Source organism: Gambusia affinis, linkage group LG01, assembly GCF_019740435.1.
Source record: "Gambusia affinis linkage group LG01, SWU_Gaff_1.0, whole genome shotgun sequence".
Lineage (NCBI taxonomy): Eukaryota > Metazoa > Chordata > Actinopteri > Cyprinodontiformes > Poeciliidae > Gambusia > Gambusia affinis.
The window spans coordinates 15,730,767-15,751,248 of record NC_057868.1 but is presented as its reverse complement, the minus strand read 5'-3'; the positions used below and the strand labels follow the sequence as shown (position 1 = coordinate 15,751,248).

Genomic DNA, 20,482 nt, shown 5'->3' with positions numbered 1-20,482 from the left:
TATTCTTGGTCTGTCAACCGAGAAGAAGAAGTCAAGCTTCTGTCTTTAGCGGATGTGCTTCTGTTTCCGTTTCCTGCAGAGCTCAGCTGTTTGTCTGGAGAGAAGGGACAGGACGAGATCAAGCTAATAGGAACGGCGCTGAGCCTGTGCTGCTTCTGGGCTTGTGGCTTTAACCCAACAGCATAACTGATATTTATAATATTACGAACAGAAGCTGTTAAGATTGCAGTGTCGCCAGAAATGCTTGCGGCGTGACGGGTTTTTATTCTCGTCTGACAGCTCGGATGGTCACACACTAACCTTCGCAGCCCGTGTGCATGCAAGGATACCGACCCTGTCCTAACCAACGATGCAAGGAGTCTGTTCGTGAAAACACCCTGATCCAAGGCAAGTAGCTTAACTATGTTTTTAGTTTTTAACATTTGCCTGCGCCTCTGCAGTCGAGACGAAAACTCCCGGATTGTTTTATTCTATGAGACATTTTTTTTACGATAAATTGGAATAACCATAAATGCAAGACCTTTGAAAAATCATTATAAGTAGCATCTCACGAAAATGTCTCATAGCACATCAAGCAGACGCATAATAAGAAAATTGGGTTTTGTTTACGGAATAACTGCTTTTCTTAGTCCAGGTGTCAGCACGCCTCGGAACCATCTTGCTAAGTAAAATTTGTCTACAATTACAAAATCTAAATAGACTTTCTGAAGAAAGTTACCTTTTAATAGGTGAATAAAATGTTCTAGAAAAGCCTTGTAGTTTGTACCTAAATGAAACATGATTAAACTATTTTCTTTTCTTCCATTAGTACCATTCTCACAATACTACTTTTCTATTTTAAAGTATATTTAAAGTCTCTTTGTTTTTAGGGTTGCACCGATTGCAGTTTTCTGACCAATTTCCAACCACCGATCTTTGACAAGCCTGACTTGCCGTTGTCGCATTTGGCCAATACATTTTTTTTGTCTGAAATGCTGCAAAGTACAGCAAGAAAGTTGCTGAATTGCTAACAATAGGGGTGTCCATTGCTGACTGCAAATGTACAGACGTGACCTGATGTGTGGGCCTGTCATTCAACCTCTCTCACTGAAGGGCAAAAGAGGACAGTGGCTAGTTGATATGTGGAGAAGGTTGGTGGATGAGATCGGCTTCATATGTAAATATCGGCTGATCACTGATCTCCCAAATGTAATGAAATTGGGACCGGTTTATCGCTTCACCCCTATTTGTCTGTTGAGAGGTTTCGCTAATATTCATTAACTACCTTTTTTGGGCCTCAAGCCTGCTGATGAAATCCTGGCTGTATAAATTTTTTTTTTTTTACATAACTGAGCTGACTTACAAAATGAGGGAAAGAGAGGTGTTGGAATTGTCTTGTAACTTCTGCTTTAGAATATTTGCTTTTGTGAGATTACAAATCCGTGAACGTCTCAGACGGTTTTGTTAAGGAACTCGATTAAAGCAGTTAAGGGTCTTCAGGATGTCAAGACAGCGAGATTTATGTACGTGGATTACTTTTACTATAAATGTTTGGGTAACCTTTATTCTGATTTCTGCAGTGCCATGTCTATATCTGTCCCAAGACCCAGCCCTCTCCAGTTTCAATGCAAGAAGAAAAACAGAACAATGGCTGAAGTAAATGTGTCACCACTGAAGCATTTTGTCACTGCAAAGAAGAAGATCAATGGAATATTTGAACAACTTGGGACCTACATCAAGGAAAGCGCAGCCTTTCTGGAAGGTATTTTTCATATAAAATTATCACCAGTGATAACCTCTGGTAAAAATGTCACTGTTGTATTATAATACTGTTCTGACAGTATTATTTTTATGGCTCTAAAATGTGTGATTTTGCTTCTATATTATTTTTTTTTTACATGCTTTGATGTGAATGCTTAGCTGATCTTCATCCTATAACATTACCTGTTGCTGTCAGAGCAATAATAATAATTGTAGGAGCCATTTAGCCTTTTTTGTGTTTATCGCCACCAGGGGGCGTATTTCATTTTGAGTTCTGTGTCTAATGGGGGATGGGTTATTTAAGGACAAGCATGATTATGTTCAGGTGTTGTTGATAGGAAGGGGCAACAGTTTTCGAATGTGTTTTTGGTTAAGGTTCGATGTCAGAATGTAGGTGAATTGCAATGGAAATAGCAACGATGGAAAGCATGCAAACAATAAACGACTTTATTATAAATCAAAACAAAGACTGGCATCCAGAATTCTTAATAGAGCACACGTAAGACCAACGCTTCAACAGTCAACAACCGGTAGCCTAAAATACAGGATTTTAGCCGCTACAATAATAATAATAACTAGAAAATTCCTGAAGAAATTTAACTGGGGCCTGCCAAAGTGTGCCCGTCGGTTTGGACCCAGCGTTCTGATGCTAAGAATTAGCATCGATGCTAAAGAAAGCTGCAATGTAATCAATAGCATGTGGAGACTCACAAGAATGTTAAGTAAGCTGGACATGCAACATTCAGTATGATAAAGTAAGTGTATTAGCTAAAATGAACAAATATGCTAATGTAAGCATAAATACTTTCAGTAGCATGTGGGGTATCATTAGAATGTTTACTGTCATTTACTTACTCCATTAAGTATACTAAACATGGCTAATAAGTCTGAAAAATAGAAAATAGCTTATTTAAGCTAAAAGGCTAATGCTAATGAACTGCCTTGCTGCGCAAGGCAGTTCCCTAACCTCGGATAAACAGATAATGCAGCATTTGCGGTGCACTGTCCAGAGGGCATATTGAGGCTTTTATTTTGAAATTTGCAGTAAGCTTCATATTAAATGCCCACACTAATCCAATGTGTAAGAGTGCTTTGGATAAACCAGTCACATAAAGCCAAAAGAGCAATTACATGATGTAAAAATTGCCAAAGCTTTTATTTTGAAATTTTGTTTAGCTTCATTTGAAAGGGTCAAAGTCATCCCATGTGTAACAGTCATTGGATTAAATCAGTCATATAACGCTCAAAAAGCAATGACCTGATGTAAAAATTTTCAAGGGCTTTTATTTTGAAATTTTCAGTAAGCTTCATTTCAAAGGGCTAGACTCATCCCATGTGTAACAGTGACAGGGTTAAATGAGTTATATACAGCCCATAGCAGCAAGTTGTTCTAAAGGCCAGCTCAGTCCTCCTCTGTTTTAACTGAACTACTAGTTAGAACTACAGTGATGCGAATTTTTAGTCATCAGAAGCTCTCCCTGATCTGGGTTCCGTTGCCATGGTAAATAATCCTCTCTGCCAGCTGTGAGTGGGACATCCAGGGGAGACAATTCTCTGTTTGAGCCAGCCAGTTTGACTAAAAAAGCATTGTAAAAAACTGTTTCCTGCTCGGGAACCGTAATACATATTCAAAACCGCTTGAAGCATATGAGAGGGCTATTTGTCGTCTCACATAGTCCCGCCATTCATATCTCTACCTCACTCACAGTATTAACAGCGATGAGATAAAAAAAGTGTGTGCCAAGGTCTGAAATTTTTCAGAAATACATGGAAGTGAATCAGTGAGATCTGTCTGCTACCCTGGCGCATGACTTTGCTCTGAAGCACCTGGAGAGAAAACTGTAAGCGCTAGATAATTTTTGAAAACATTTGACCGGAGCAGGCACGCGATCAATGTCATGACCAAGTTTGATACCAATCATGCAATATTTGTGAGCGTGAGGGCGAAGTTAAAAATGATTTGGGGTCAAAATGTCACTCTGACTCTCACTCTAGTGGAGCGGCCTTCACACTCTGATTTTTCCAAAAATCAAAAACTTTGGGTCGCTTAGAAAGAAGTTGTGGACAAACCATAATACATATTTACGTGCTGTCTTCACTTTAAAAGAGATCACGGACGTATCTACAAAATGAAGTTTGAATGGCGTTTCTACATGAAGTTATGACGACACAGAAAATCCTCAAAAATAGGGTATTTTTAAGATTTAGAGGTTGCTTCGTCCCCTTGACGACGAGATTTCACCTGGTGAGCTCGTTAGTGATTTTGGGGTCGTTTTTTTCTTTTTACGTCGCCATGGTAACTCCAAAGCCCACCAAAAGTAATAGCACACCTCCCGGGATCGAGCCGCACGTTTTGATACCACTTTTGTGGGTGGGCTCGCAGCGGTACGAGCCGCATTCCGGTTGACGGAAGAAGAAGTTAAGAATAATAATAAAGAGACATTCTATTGGGTGTAGAACAATAGGTGCCTGCCATGCAATGCATGGAGGCAGTGACTGACTTGCTTCGCAAGTCAGTCACTGCTCTCCTTATGCATTGCTATGGGCAGGCCCCAATAATAATAGATTTTATTCATAATGCCCCTTTATATCTATCAAATGTTCCTAAATTTTATTTATGAGGCACTAGTAGAGACAAAGCTTTTCCGTTTTCTGACTGTAGAGTTTTTAATAAGCATCCTCTGTCCTAAGTTGCCATCTGTCTTCTCATGGGAGCAAAAGAATAGCAAATTTTATGCGTTTAGACGGGATTATACGTTGAAACCCATTACCAGCCAATGCCTAATCTCCACAGATCTACTGTAAGATGGGAGCGAACTTCCCCTTTGTGAAAGTGTTTGAATCAAGAGCAAAACCCTGAAAGTTTTATGTGTGTGGTCTATGAAGAAAACAACTGAAGTCTGATAATCAAATACAATAATAATAAAAAAAAAAATCTAACATTTATATTAAAAAAAACAATGTGTTGAGGAGTTTTATCCTGGGCATCACCTTGTTGAATTTAAAATGCAGCAGAATATAATTCCTGTAATATATTCCTAGTGAAGTGACTACATTCTTCCACTAAACATATGTATTTCTTCAGTGGACTGACATGAGTGCTTTCTTGACATCCTAATCATAGGCCTAGGCGTCTGCGTTTGCAGGTTTGCAGTGATGTCTTAAGGTGTGTTTTTCCTCAGACTTGACTCCTGTCCTTGCAGCGATCCGTTTGGCTTGATGCTGCAGGATGTTGATGACCTGACAGTTTATTTCAGGAGGTGGTGAGATTCAGAAAGTTAAAACTGACCGGTGTGGGAGTTTTGTCTACCCTCCAGTGGTGACATTTCCATCTCTCTCAAAGTACACCAGACTTTCTACCAGTAAATGTAGCTTGTTGTCTTTAGCATCATACCAACATGAAATTGATGTGGTTGTCCACTGACTTGAGTTCGGTAATGGCTTACTCTTCTTTGATTTGGATTTTGACCCAGGTGTTTTTCTTATAGCTCAACTAGATGGTAGGTGTTGAGTAGGAGTTTGGTGCCCTGTCTCACAACTCCTTCATGTAGAGATTGGCTAAAATAGGTCAAACTGGGGACCCTGCTGTAGCACATTCATAATTCTGGTAACCAGATATTTAGCAATGCTCTGACGGCAGAGATTCAGGCACTTTGAAATTATGAAGCAAACATTGAGCTTGTTGACAGGAAAACATTGAAATGGCTGCAGAGTTAAACTATTTAAAACAGACATGAAGCAGGAAAACAACCTAAAATTTAACTTAAATGTCTTCAACGTTGGAGAAATCCTCAAACTAAACTTTCACATGGGCAAAAATAGACATTTATATACTAAATATGTAACATTTTGCCACCATATAACTTTATGCAAGTCAGCATTTTTAAATCTTGAGTCCCAAGTTGTCCTTATTTGCTCAAACAGAAACGATCGGCTCCCACCTTAAGATTTCTCTCACTTCTCTATACCGGTAATTAGAATATAAAAAGATGTTTTGCTCCAGTTTAACCATTAAAATATCTTCATGTAAATACAACAATCCCTCTTTTAGATAACTTATTGGATTTGCTTATGATAGATCTCATAATCTAACATTTTGCTCCTGCATTTTGCCTTTGGAAGATCATATATGCATAGAGTGTCCTTTTTCGAGTTTTAGTAAGTAGTCTGTGACCTTGTGAGTGTAACAGTCTGATAATTTACAGTGGGTAAAACACTGACTGGCTCTATAGTTTTCATAGTCTGATATTATACAAAACAGGATGCCTTTTTTCAAGGATAAGACGGATCATTAAGCGACTAACCACTGTGTCTCTCACCATTTAGATACTTACAAAAATGAGCAGCTGGACCCACTGACCACTGAGGAGCAAGTTCAGGAGGTCTGCAGTTACCTGTCCAAGGTGGCAGGAATAGGAGAAGTGCTTGCGCGGAGGCATATGAAGGTGGTTTTCTTTGGAAGGTAAATTAAATGACATTTTCTTTCAGTTTAGAGCTTACCACTCTGGTAATTGTGTATTTATTCTCACACAAACTTTTATGAATAAGTTGAACTGTTTTGTTTCTTCCCCACAAACATTCAAACTCGATTCAATTCTCTTTATTAATCCCAAATGCAAAGTAAATGTTGTAACTCAAGTTACGGTGATGGCTGTGGACAGAAAGGACTTTCTGTGGTGGACTTCAGTGTTTCCCTTGGGTCTTGGTCTTGGGTGGGTAAACTTTAGAGGTGCACTGATTGCACCGACTTCTTTAATTTTGTGTGATCGACGATCGGTCGACACCGACACGTGAAACTGATTTTATCCACCCATCTTTTCTACTACCACAAGAGTCAGAGGGAGGGGCAATGTTTCCCAATAGTTTGCCTTCTGTTGCCAACTTTGCAAGTTTGCATCACAGATGCAAGTTTAGCACAGAAACAAATCGGTGTAGGCCAAAATCAATCAGGCTTTTTAATTATTGGTGATTAAAAAGCCTACCATCTTTTACAACATCAATAACAACACTTATTCCTGCTGTTACTGACAGGAGAGCAAGCTGCAACCATTAAAACAACACTTTGCACGTTTAAACTTCCTGCAGTCTTAAGTGACGGGGTCATTTGGACCCCACAAGTTTTTTGGTTTTTTTACTTGGTGCGCGGTGTGGTGGGGTCACAATGACCCCATTTACTCTTGTACAGAAGTTTCTTTTGTGCGGTTTTGGAAACTGACGGCCTATTTGATTTCCCTATGGGACCAATAAAGTATTTGTGAATATGGAGTTTGAATTTGACGGGACAACCCCTCCGCCTCCCCACTGTCCGACCATGACATCTGCTGTGCTCCACCCGAGCGTAGCCCTAAGAGCGCAGGAAGGTCGGAAAGATGCAGATATCCTTTGCTTGCCTTCCTGTTTTTTGCGACTGTGTGGTCGGATCGCGTGTTCATCCGGTAGTGCACCTCACTCAGCGCGTATGAGAATCGATGACGGAGTAGGATACACATACAAATTTAAACGTAGCAGCAGAGTTTTTGCTTGTCTCAAAATATCAAACATTTTACATAAAGCGTAGGTAGGTTCCTGAAATTACTGCAGGTTTAACTGGCTTTACATGCTAATGACTGATTTGTTCTTTCACAGAACGAGTAATGGGAAGAGTTCTGTGATCAATGCCATGTTATGTGATAAAGTTCTGCCATCTGGAATCGGACACACAACCAACTGTTTCCTGAGGGTGGAGGGCACAGATGGCGAAGGCTTCCTCCTCACTGAAGGCTCTGAGGATAGGAAAAGCATAACGTTAGTGACCTTACCAACAGCTCCAGTTACCAGTGTAGCTACCAGAGTACGTTAAATAAGTGGTAGAATGCTGTTTGTGAGTAAAGGTTGACCCATGGATGTCTCTGATCAGACGGTGAACCAGCTGGCCCACGCTCTACTTCAGGATGTGGATCTGGACGCGGGCAGTCTGGTCTGTGTCATGTGGCCTAAAGCAAAGTGTGCTTTACTAAGAGATGATTTGGTGCTTTTGGACAGGTTAGCTGAAAGTTGGTTTTTAGCTTTAACTGGAGTGTTGATACTCAGTTTTGAAGAAAAATGTAACTGATCATTTCCATTTAATCCTTTCTTTCACAAAAGCTGACACTGCCTCATTCTCCTTTCCAGCCCAGGCATCGACGTCACCACCGAATTGGACAGCTGGATCGACAAGTTCTGTCTTGATGCAGATGTGTTTGTCCTAGTAGCAAACTCCGAATCCACGCTCATGCAAACAGTGAGACCCAAAAGCTTTATTCTACAGAAGCAGCTGAATCAAGTATTTTACCAGATAAAGCTAAAGTAACTGGGAATTGTGCAATTGCTTGTTTGATGTAAATTATGTAAAACGCAGATAACTGTGTTTCAGTGATCCGTTTTAAAACGTATCTTTACTTTCTGCAGGAGAAGTCCTTCTTTCATAAAGTCAATCAGCGTCTCTCAAGTCCTAATGTTTTTATCCTCAACAACCGTTGGGATGCCTCTGCCTCAGAGCCAGAATACATGGAGGAGGTTAGTCAAATTTATACGGTAAAAGTGTGCACACAATTTTTTTTTCCGACAGTTATACTTGTTGCTAAAAAAGTAATTTTTAGAATGAAAACGAGACAGACTGGCAAAACAGCACTACTGTTACCTCAAGACAAAGACAGCAGGGTCAAGCTCAATTCATGGCATAGATAGTTTTGGTAGCTGCCACAGTTTAGTAGCATCAGCTTCTGACACTAGGGTACCTAGTTGCCTGACAAGCATTTCATTTTTTTTATTTTTTATTTTCCCACCAGGGGGTCTTTTTGTGGGCTCTAGTGTCCCTTATATGACAGTAGGCTGACAGGAAAGGGAGAAGTAGAGGGGGGAAGACATGCAGCAAATGTCGTACCCTCTACGCCACCGGAGCACGCCCCAAGCATTTCATTTTTGTAGGAAATGTCAACACATCAGATGAAACTAAGATGCACTTGCTTTTGAATACCTTACAATTACAACCTTAAATATCTCCTTTGAACATCCAGTGTCATATTTTAAAGACTATTAAAAATGGCTTGCAGGATCTTCTCTGCTTGCTGGGAAAGAAAGTCTCAGTCCTGGAGGAATTTTATGTTGATGGTAAACTGCATGGAGCGTTTGCACATGAGCACCCCGGTCAGTTCAGAGCCGTTGTACCCAAATCTGTTGCGTTTCTTACAACGTAAGTTTAACTCGACAGGTTCGCAGACAGCACATGGATCGCTGCACTAATTTTCTTGTGGATGAGTTGGGCGTTGTTGACAGAGCCCAGGCCAGCGACCGCATCTTCTTCGTCTCAGCTAAAGAAGTGCTTCAGGCTCGTGTGCAGAAGGCCCAAGGAATGCCTGAATCAGGTTGATTGGATTCCAATTGCTTGTGGTGTTTAACAGGCTTTGTGGCAGGGAGCCAGGGTGGGGAGAATGTTTTGTTTTTATTTGGGAACAGAACAAAAGAATGACACAGAAACAAAGGCTGATCATTTACATTACCTTGCAATAATCCCAACCCCTACCAATGACTGTCAACCAATAATGGAGTTTATGAGAACCAAATCTTAAAGGTCCGTTTACTTTAAAGAGCCATTAAAAGGATCCATTTTTGAACATTTACAACAAAGCCATTTAAAAAAAAAAAAAAAAGCAATTTTATCTCTACTATAGTTTTTGGAATTCCCAAAAAAAGTCAAATAATCTACCAAATTAATATTTGTTGAAAGGTTGCAAAATACAACAACAGTATGTTCTTACTTAACAAATGTAAATGTCAAATAGGTGTTATTTTTTTACTAGGTTTATAGTAAAGATTATATATAGTTTTTTATGTATGTATATATATGTGTATATATATACATATATATAATCTGTCTGTCCAACATGTAAAGTCTGTCTTGTTAATAAATATGTGTAATGTGACAGTGTGTAGGATCTTGAAGACTGTATTGTTCTTGCCGTTGTTCCAGGTGGAGCTCTGGCTGAAGGATTTCAAGCCAGAATGTTTGAGTTCCAAAACTTTGAGAGGCGATTTGAAGTAAGACACTTTTACTGTGCAGCATCATAAAATATTTCCATTCCTTTTATTGTGCTTTAGCTAATTTCTTCATATCATTCATAAACACTTACACGTTTCAAAATGACGGTTTTCATAGGAGCAGGTTGCAGGTTTTTCAAGACATTCACATTTTGCATTGATGTCCAGATTTCTTGACTGTCTGTTTAATCAGTTTGCTGTATTTAGGAGTGCATATCTCAGTCTGCGGTGAAGACCAAGTTCGAACAGCACACAGTAAGAGCAAAGCAAATATCTGAAGCTCTGCGGCGCATTATGGACGTGGTACATGTAGCTGCCCAAGAACAGAGGTGAGTGTGTGTTGTACTGTCCACACTAAACATATGAGCACTGTCACAGTGGGGTACGGCTCTGACAAACTGAAGTTGTACTAAGGATTTGGTGGTGGTAAATGACTAAAATCATTTTGTGTGACAGTGTTTTGCAAAAGTATGAAAGTTTTTCATTATTAAAATAAGACATATTTTAATAATGTTTAATTTTGGATTTTGGGGGGACTGATTTGTAGTGCAGAGGGGGAAAAGAAAACAATACTACAAAGTGTTGGATCTAATTATGCTTCCCTGCTCTTATATGTAAATCATTTAGAAGAGCGTTTGTTGAAAGAGTGTACTTTGATGCGTTGAAGATATGTCAGCTTGTCTATAGTGAATCTCCTGTCATTCCTTGCCAATGGTCCAACTGGGGTGGGAGTCTCCAGGTTATAGACCAGCTTATAGTTTTCTTTTGGTAGGATTTTAAAAAGATACGCGTCTTATTTTTGAAACCCCTTTCCAGATATTAGCCCCAATAGGAGAAAGTCTGTCTATGTCACGGTACCCTGAGTACCACTTTTTAAAAAAATATATCTTTACAACAGGTTATAATCAAACTCCTTTCTTCAGCTTAATGAGTTTGTACTTTTGTGCATGTTTCCTCAGACTCTACTGCTTGGAGACAAAAGAGGATCGTCAACAACGGCTGGAGTTTATAGAGAAACAACTGGATCTGTTAACTATGGACTGCAAGGCTAAGATCAAGAGGATTACAGAGGAGGTGGAGAGACAGGTGAGATCCACGTGAAAATGCAAAATGTGACGTCACAGTCTCTGTGATTACGTGTTATCACGTTTAGTATTTGTTTTAAAAATAATGGCGGCGCTTGACTGTTAAAATTTGCTTAATATTACTGTATTTTAGTTCAAATCCATATTAAATGAAAACTTCAATAAATTGTGGCTTTCATTTCATAGATTTTCAATGGCAGAAGTAAAAGTTAACAGAATAGCATTAGGGTTGAAAATCCAACTCAGTTTAAGAAACATTAAACAAAATGTGTATATGGCCGTTTTATCATTGAAAGAAAGGTCTATTTTAACTGACAGTAAATCCTTTGTCCATTGTCAGCTTGGTTTAACAAAACGACAGAAAATAAAAGCAATTGGCTGCGAATTAGAATGTCACAAATGATTTAGGAACATTTGCTAATTAATGTGGTGTGTTTGTGGTCCTGTCCAGGTAACCAACACTATGGCAGAGGAAATAAGGAAGCTTCATGTCCTAGTGGATGACTTCCACATGGACTTCCACCCATCACCTGTGGTCCTCAAGGTCTACAAAAATGTGAGTTTCCCTTGGTAGTTTCTAAAATGATTAATTCATTAGTCTGTGCATATCAAAGAATTTTTTAAAAAAGGGGAGAAAATTAGTCCTTTTAGTGCTTTACTTTGTTTGGTGCACTTTGGGGTCAACATATATTCTTTTAGCAACAAGAACTACCAAACTCAAATGGCTAATTTCCCTTTTGTTATTTAAATGTAAGGAATCAAAACAGAAAATAAACTCACAATTTCTTTGGTTAAGAAAAAACTGAAAAAAAAGAGTAAAAAATGATTAATCTTAATGAATGATGACATATGGAAATAAAATGTCAAAGGTGTAATATTTAAGTTTGCACCTAGCCAAAACAAAAGAAGTTTCAAAGATTTATTTGATAACTTGATTGGTTGCTAGATTACTATAAAAGGCTGTATAAATGAAATATGACTTCATAATTTAACGCCTTGAAATTGAGCCTCTGAATCTTTTTCACATGATAATGCCCCTTTAAGCAAAGAAACTAATGAAGAATTTATACTAGTTACTTTGAATACTAAATACCAATCTTCAAAGAACACAGTCTTTAGTACCGTAACTTCCAGACCACCTGAATATAAGCCGCACCCACCAACTATTATTTTAAATAATAATGAACAAACCAGTCACTACTGGTGTGACCTTTACAAACTCAAGCAATAGTCTTTTGGTCACTTGATGACTGTGCAACTATTTTATTTCTTTATTTTTGCTTAATTTTGTCAGCAACCTATCATGAAGTCAAACTGGTTTGGAGAGGTAACTGTAGAGAGTGTGAGATGTATATTCCCTGCAGTTAATTGTATTCTGAGTTTTAAACCAACAGACTTATTGGATGTTTTATTTTGGTTCCTCACTCAGTTTGAATTACACAGTCTGAGTCTTTGCTAAACTCCCAAACAGTTGTCCAATTTTGATGACAAACAACAAGATCGTTTTGTGTTTTAGGAACTCCATCGGTACATTGAGGACGGTCTGGGTAAGACCATGTCTGACAGGTGCTCCAGCTCCATCACGAACGCCCTGCAGGCCACACAAATGGAGATGATCGGTAAAATATCATGCAGCTAAATACTAATATTTCTTGTCTGTTGTCTCTACACATTCTCAGGTTTGGTTTGTGCCATTTACATATTGCTGCACGCTTTATGCTTCTTTTTGTCGTCATCTTATGGATGGTTCTGTCTCGGTAAATGTAAATTGATCTCAAATGATTTTTAAATCATTTTTATTATAGAGGGCCTGAAGCCTCTGCTGCCAAATCCCATCAGAGAGCAGGCCAACAAGATCATTCCTCGTCAGTACTTCAACCTTACATATGACCTGGCCTGTGACAAGCTTTGTAGTGATTTTCAAGAGGATATCAGCTTCCACTTTTCCCTTGGTTGGACCATGCTCGTCAACCGGTTTCTAGGGCCCAAGAACACCCGACGGGCCCTCATGGGCTACAACGACCAGGTAATCTTTCCCAGGATTTGGAAAAAGAAACTGCTTAGTTTTGGTCAATAATTCACTGTATTTTACATGTTTAATTACTACAAGAAAGGTTGTGGTGCTGTAGAAGCATGACCTATAATAAAGCCTGAATAAAAGAGATCTTTGCTTTTTTTTTTTTTTTTTTTGCTGCTAAACTTGCAGGTTCCTCGGCCCATGGCCCTAACACCAGTCAGCACCAGCATGCCTCCATTCCCACAAAGTTCTGTGACTCAGGAAGAGCTCATGGTCACCATGGTGACAGGTCTTGCATCTCTTACATCGCGCACTTCCATGGGTGTCCTTGTGGTCGGCGGTGTGGTGAGTTAATTACAGGGTCAAATTCATTTTTTGAAATCTTTCCAAATGTGTGTAGTCATTAAAACATTCTACAACAATCAATAATTCCCTTCCAATTGAGTCACTATTACACTGATGGTCAGAGTCCATCACTGATCACTAATCTGACAGTCCTGTAATCTAGTTACAGGACTGTCAGAATTGACCTAGATTTGTGAAAATCTAGTTTGGTAATCCTAGTTGATCCTTCAATTATCTGTTTAAAATCCTACTCAGTATATTATTTCATTTCCTTCTCTTGTCTTTACTGTTCCGATTTATATTAAAATCCCCCAATAACATCACTTCATTTTACATGTCACACTGCCTGAATAGTTCATTAAAATATCTTTCATTATATCAAAGGCGCTCTAAAGACTCTGCTCTCTTATCATTAGACGCTGACATCGATAGGGTTCACTGATTACATCTTTTTCAGGTTCTGGAATAATTTCAATGAAATGGGTCGAAATATTATACAGTAATCCCTCAGCTGAAATAATGACAAATAGGAATATCTCTAAAACAATAAAGATCAATAGGGGCTACAGACAAGGCTGTGGGAGTGATAATTGTTCGCACAATTTTCTTCAGTATGTTTTGATGCCAAAGCGGTTAAGATAACTTGAGGCTTTTGCTACTGTATGCAGATTTGGAAGGCAGTGGGATGGCGCCTGATAGCGTTATCACTGGGTCTTTATGGGCTTCTCTACGTCTACGAGCGACTCACATGGACTACCAAGGCCAAAGAGAGAGCCTTCAAGCGACAGTTTGTGGACTACGCCAGTGAGAAGCTGCAGCTAATTGTCAGCTACACTGGATCCAACTGCAGCCACCAAGTCCAGCAGTGAGTTTCAGTCATGGCGTCAAAGTTTACAATAATCAGATTATATGTTTCGACAGTAAAAAGCAGGTTCCTCGGCCCCTTAAACTTGTTGTGTTTCGGTCTCGTCTTTGACAGAGAGCTGACAAGCGTGTTTGCACAGCTGTGCCAGCAGGTAGATGTCACCCGTCAGAACCTCGATGATGAAGTCAATGAAATTAACAGGAAGATTGAGCTCTTGGACAATCTACAGAGCAAGGCTAAACTTCTACGGTAAGACACCGCAGTACGCAGTATGATGTGTTTGGAGTTACAGGATTTTTTCTTTCGAAAAATTTTTATTGTTACTTCAAACAATTTAAATACACGACATTTTTACTGTTATACAGAAATTTTTTCTTTCGTTTTCGTTTAAGAAAGATTAAAACACCATTTCCATTTCAAACTAAAAGGAGCTTAAAACAGGGATAAAAAACACAAAGGCTCTAGGTGTTAAAAGTTGTACAGGACCGGGGTTCCCCTTACAAAGTTCAGAGCCATCCCGTTCTTCCAAAACAGCGCTGGGGCCCAGAGGGGAAGCCTGCCCTGAAGCTCCTTCCCTCCTGCCTCACCCGGAGGGCCAGGCCGCCGCTGCTTGGACCTCTGTTCGTGGTGCGCCGGCTCCTACGTCCACAGAGGCGCAGGCGATTCTTCTTGGTGGCTGTGTCCTTGGCGCGCCACCTGCAGCCCTCGATGTTGTTCTTTTTGCTGCTGCCATCCGGATCACAGCCACCGGGGGCATCTGCCTGCGCCTGCTCACCAGCAAGTTTCTGGAGGTCCAGATGGCGTCTTTGATGGTGGCAAGGGTGAGCCACATCTCCTCAAAGTCTTTTTTGTTCTTTTTCTGGTGGCTCACCCCGTACAGCACTAAATTGTACGTTTAGGACCTCCCTTGCTGGCAAGTGTGGGAATTTCAAGGAGTCGGCCTTCGCCCACAGGTCCACAGCAGCGCTGCACTCCCACAGCAGGTGCCTCACCGACTCCGGCGCGCCACAACCGGGTCGGGGGCAGATGGACGACGCAGACATGCCGCGGGAGTGCATTACGGCTCTGACCGGCAGGATCCCATGAGCCACCATCCAGGATAGGTCCTGGAGTCTGTTCGAAAGGACGGGATGGCTCGCGTTGCGCCAAACAGTGATGTCATCTCCATACCGGAGGCCGCGCACTGTGGTTACTGATTCCCGGTCCTGCACAACAGAGATAATAAAACGAGACTTGGTTGAAATCCTGCTCTCCTCTCCTTCAAGTTTAAAATGTTTTAAAAATTTCTGTATAAAAATATATGCCGGAGGAAGGTTAAAAGCTACTGGAGTTCTAAAATCGCTTTTAAACAATTTCAACCTTCTAAGATAGGATCCAAACCAAAATTTGCTCATATCATTTGTTTTTTTATTTTTTGAAATGTCTAAAATGTCTGTGGGGCTGCAGTTCCTCTAAAAAATCGTACCTGTCATGTTTATCGTTAAAACCATAAATATTTAAGAGGTTAAAATCCTGTCCGTTAAAAGTCAAATTTGCTAAAAGTGCTCTTCCCTCTTTCACCACGGTGCTCCCCTTCACCGAGATGTGCGGATTATTAATTAAAATGGCCACGCCGTCATTTTTATTTTCATTGGAGCCGCTCCATATAGAGGGGCGTGGCCACAAATCCTGCCACCGGGTGTAATTCTTTAAAAACGGAAGTGCACATTCTTGTAATAAAAACAAATCTGAATGTACGGAACTTAAAAAGGATAAAACACTCTGAGCTCTAACTCGCGACTTCACACTTCTAACATTTATGGTTGAGAAGGTGAGAGTCATGAGTATTATGGTTAAGAACAAGTACGACATTTAAAGGATTAAGACCAGATAAGACTCAAAATTAAAACCATGATAAAAAACGGGCGGTTATTTAGACAAAGCGGGTTCAGAGACTGTCCTGTGAATAAAGCTCCTCCTCCCCACCGAGTGACGTGGGTTGGGTTGGGGCTCTATTCCCCCTTCGGACTCTAGGTGTGGGTCGTTTTTCTAACGCCATTACCTTTTTTGGGTCCTCCGGGGTTGATTGTTGAACAAAATGTAACGAGGTCTCACTTGGTGAGCCCGCGAGGAAAATCCGGGATTCCTCCCCGAAGGAACCGAAGAGTTCCTCCAGTCTTCCTCGCTTCTCCGCCGTGGTAGTGACCTCGGAGGAGGACTCAGGTGCCGGCCTCTTTGACAGCTGGGCGTCGGGGAGGGGGGCATCATCGCTGCTGTCTGTCTGTTCCTCCTCAGAGGAGTCAGGGCTAGCTCCGCCTTCGGTCTGCATCTCCCCCCCCTCACTGGATGTTTCGGTTTGGGGGGGTGCTTCCTTCCCCTCCCCGCTTCCCGCCTCCTCCTCCTCCTCTCCTCCAATCAGAGGATTTGGCAGGAGATTTGAATTTTCTGGCCCAGCTTACCACTTGCTCATTTGCCATATCCGTTACCGGTTCCTTTCTTATTTTTAATTTGTTAGCAAAAGACTTTGGACAGTCTCTGAACAAATGATCTTGTCCGCCACACAAATTACATTTTCGCCCGTTCGTACATTCATCAAAAGTGTGTCCCACTTCTCTACATTTTCCACAGAAAATCTTATCACAAGTTTCGGCCAGATGACCGTGCTCGCCGCATTTCCGACACAGTTTGGGTTGGCCTTGATAGTGAATATAGCCTCTGTTCTCCCCCAGGACTATCATGGATGGGAGATGTTTCAGGCCCTGGAAGCCTTGGGGGTCCTCCCATTGTTTGATGGGGACCCGCCAAGCGCAGTTCCAGATGCCGTCCACATCCCGCACCTTCATAGCCTGGCCTCTCACAGTGCAATATCTACCCAGCCACATACAGATGTCTTGGGCACTGACAGTCTCATTGAACATCCTGACAATCACCGTTTTCAGGGAGTTGTCAGTCAGTTTCTCAACGTCAAAAGCCGAAAACTGGGTCTTAGCATTCTCAAACCGTGTCCAGAAATCTTTTAACAGTGCGGCAGAGCAGAAACTTACGTCATATCCTTTATTGAAAGGCAGGGAGAGGATACAATTCAGGTCATCCGGCCGAAACTTCAAAGTCTGCTGAATCAATTTTCTTGAAAAATCCAGTCTTGTCAAACCATTTTCTTTTCCTTTTTCCGTAAATAAAAAGCGCACACTGTGGTGCCTCCGCATGCCGGCATGGCTAGCCGCCATGGTGGAGGCACCACCAGTTAAAGGCTAAGACCTTTACTAAAACCAATAAATAATTAAAACCAAACACAGAAATAAATACAATAAAAGGGAGAGATATTTTCCACTATTTAGTGGTCAATATCTCCACCAGGGACAAGTTTAATGAACCTCAAAACACAGTGGTAACAGCCAAGTCACACAGACTACCGCTATCACCACCCAAAGGAGGCGACCGCTGTCTTAGCCAAAAGGCCGAGAAGCCTGTGTTTGGAGTTACAGGATGGGCTACGTGTCTGTGTCTTCGCTGTCCACATGACTAGGGAAGGGCAGGATTTTTGAGACCTGTTTTATTGACTCTTTTAAACTTTGTGTTTATTGGTTGTTTTACATTTATCAATCACATACAAAACAAAGAACCGAATAGCTGTCGGCAAGAGAAATTACTTGCGTTCTGACGAAGATAAACAGTTACAGGTGTGAATCAGCATTCAGATTTACTTTCCAGTTTTAGAGCAGCATATATAATGTCAAAGAATAAAAGACCTGATTCAGCTATTCTCCAGAAATCTTGTCCATTTGCTCCATCTCTTTTTGTAAAGATCCGCCTGTGGTCTCAGCATATAAACGCTAACTTTTCCATTTTGTGTGTTTCCTCCATCAGTTTCAGCCAGACCTTTAGCATCGGTGGGGTCAGGTTGAAGCCATTTCCGAGTGACGTTTTATTTATTTTTTTGGCTGTAGCACTGAAGATTTTTACTGAAACCTGTTTAAAGAGAAAACTGTTTTGGGTTTCCTAATATTTCCTTGTGGGTGTGGGGCACAAATACCGTATTTTCCGGACTATAGAGTGCACCCAGAAAACATTTCTCAGTTGTGCCTGCTGCTAGCATGTGCTTGTTCAAAATGAAAATCAGCACTTTCTTCTTTGATTTTCAATTCTGACTTCCAATGACTCACTTCCTGCTAAAGAGCCCCCTGGTGGTTGAAGGAAAAGCCACAGAAAAGCCGCACCGGGTTATAACCCGTATGGTTCACAGCATGGGGAAAGTAGCGGCTTATAGTCCGAAAAATATGGTAGTCAAAAACCTTACCATTTTAGAAAAAAAACCCCCAAACATTGCTGTGTGGTCAGACCCTAAGGAAATCCAGCAGACTGTATTGAGTCAGACCCTAAGGACCCTATGGCTTAGTGGATTTAGTGTACTCAATGTCCCCCAATATTCCACCTTGTGTCTGTTCTAGTCATAGCTTTACTGTAAATTATAATTAAGCCCATCTTAGAAAACTGGACTTTGCCCTTTTTGTTAGTATTTATTTTTACCCCGTCAGACACTCGCCGATGCCCAGATGCAGATCTGAATTCTGTCTCCTTTTTCTTTCTCTTTAGGAACAAGGCAGGTTGGCTGGACAGTGAGCTCAATATGTTCACCCAGCAGTACCTCCAGCAGAGCAAGTGACCCAGGCGGCTCTTCCTTTGAGACTGAGCATCATCAGGGGAACATGTAAAATGCTTGCATGGCTAATTTATGATGTAATTGTAATGTTCTGTTCAGAAGACACGGCTAACACAAGTCAACAGAGCTCTGTGGTGATTGCCATGTGTTTCTATAGAGATAAACTGTGCAGTATGCATGTCATGCAAAGCCTATTTGAATGACAACAGAAGTAAATATTCCTCTCTGTACATCTCCATGTGCGTCATTTCATCCTCACATGGGCAAATTTGGTACATCTAAGGAATTTCAGTGTCACGTTTGTAGAATAAGTTGTATTTTAACTTAAAAAGTAACACACTTTGTTCTCACTTATTCACTGTCAGCATCGTAACTTGTGGATGTTCTCAACCAGTGTGTAAAAGGCTTCAATGTACTTCTGCTTTTGGAGTTACGTCAGTTCAAATCAGTTTGCTTTATAGCTCTGATTCGTAAACAATTTGTCGTCACAATATAAACTGTATGATATTCATTACACAGGACTGTTTAGAGTGCAGCAATTGTTGGCTAATTCAATTGTAATGAACTTAGATTTTTTTTAATGCTATTATGATTAGCCAGTTTGATAGTCTCATGGCGGCAGATGCTAAACACTAATTATTTTAGATAAAATGCTAAAGGTCAGAGAGTGATAGAAGCAGAGGTCAGGAAGGAAAGGAGAAACTGATATTGTCGACAAAATATTTACCAAAGTTATCGCCATTACAAGATTTTCTAATATCGTGCAGCCCTATTTTCAAAGCACTTTACGAAATAAACGGATCCTGTTTGTGTACAAAAATATACAATAGTCTCTGTCTGAACAGACAGACACCAAGTCAAGTACAAAATCGTTTCAATTTGATCCTATTTATAAAGCAAAGTAGTAAAGTTTATTCATCATTCAAATTGGTCAAAGGCTTCCATCAACAGAAACCTTTTGACGCATGTACGTCTAAAAACCAATTCATCCAGAGCCATTTTATATTCAGTTTGTAACCTAATTTATTGACCATATATTTGAGCCAAATTAACAAGTTCAGATGTATGATGTTTGTTTTTGTTGAGGTCTTGTATAAATGTAAAAACAGTTTATTTTGTCAATGTATTTCCCTCTTCAACAATTGGCAAACATTATTTCCAACAAAATGATTACACTGTTCTTGTACGTGCTAACAAATAAACATTTTTTCCTTTCTCGTTATTCTGGTACTTGGCAAAAATGATTAACTTTGGTAAGTCTCGCTCATCTACAACTTATGTTATTGCTTTATTAATAGCACCTTATCCCTATTTGGAAAAAAATGCCCTTGTGCTTTTTTAACAGTTTGTCTGAGGCCCACTTAAAGCTGCAGTCTGCAAATTTTATGAAAAACTATTTTTTACATATTTGTTGAAATTATGTTGAGATAATCTGTGAAACATTGAGCTCCTCTTGTCTTCTCCCAGTGCCCCCAGAAGCAACTGCAGAAATAGAAAGCTTGACCAGAAACAGAGTCGTCAATCACTGTCGTGTATTCGCCGGTGTTACCCTCCCTTTGCTCTCTGCTGTACTCTACCCCCCTTTTTCCATTTCCTTCAAAACGCTTCTATATTTTATGTGTAATGTGCTAATTAATACTTAGCTTACAGTATAGATGACTTCTGGTCAACCCTGTTTTTGTTTTCGTTTTTTACGAGCTTTTTGTTCAGAGACTGCGTGTTTATACCAGGGATTA

At 40.4% G+C, this 20,482-nt stretch overlaps 1 protein-coding gene across 1 annotated transcript; it reads left to right on the top strand.

Moving 5' to 3' along the window:
• Positions 1-79: 79 nt before the first annotated feature.
• On the top strand, positions 80-19,968 carry LOC122821771 (mitofusin-2-like). The gene is made up of 18 exons (XM_044100012.1): positions 80-387; positions 1,560-1,741; positions 6,067-6,202; positions 7,366-7,525; positions 7,637-7,761; positions 7,891-7,999; positions 8,167-8,274; positions 8,969-9,122; positions 9,728-9,795; positions 10,003-10,124; positions 10,755-10,881; positions 11,332-11,436; positions 12,397-12,499; positions 12,686-12,906; positions 13,087-13,242; positions 13,911-14,107; positions 14,222-14,356; positions 18,680-19,968. Exons 2-18 carry the CDS (start codon positions 1,564-1,566, stop codon positions 18,747-18,749), a joined length of 2,274 nt encoding a protein of 757 aa, XP_043955947.1. The 5' UTR covers positions 80-387; positions 1,560-1,563; the 3' UTR covers positions 18,750-19,968.
• The last annotated feature ends 514 nt before the right edge of the window (positions 19,969-20,482 follow it).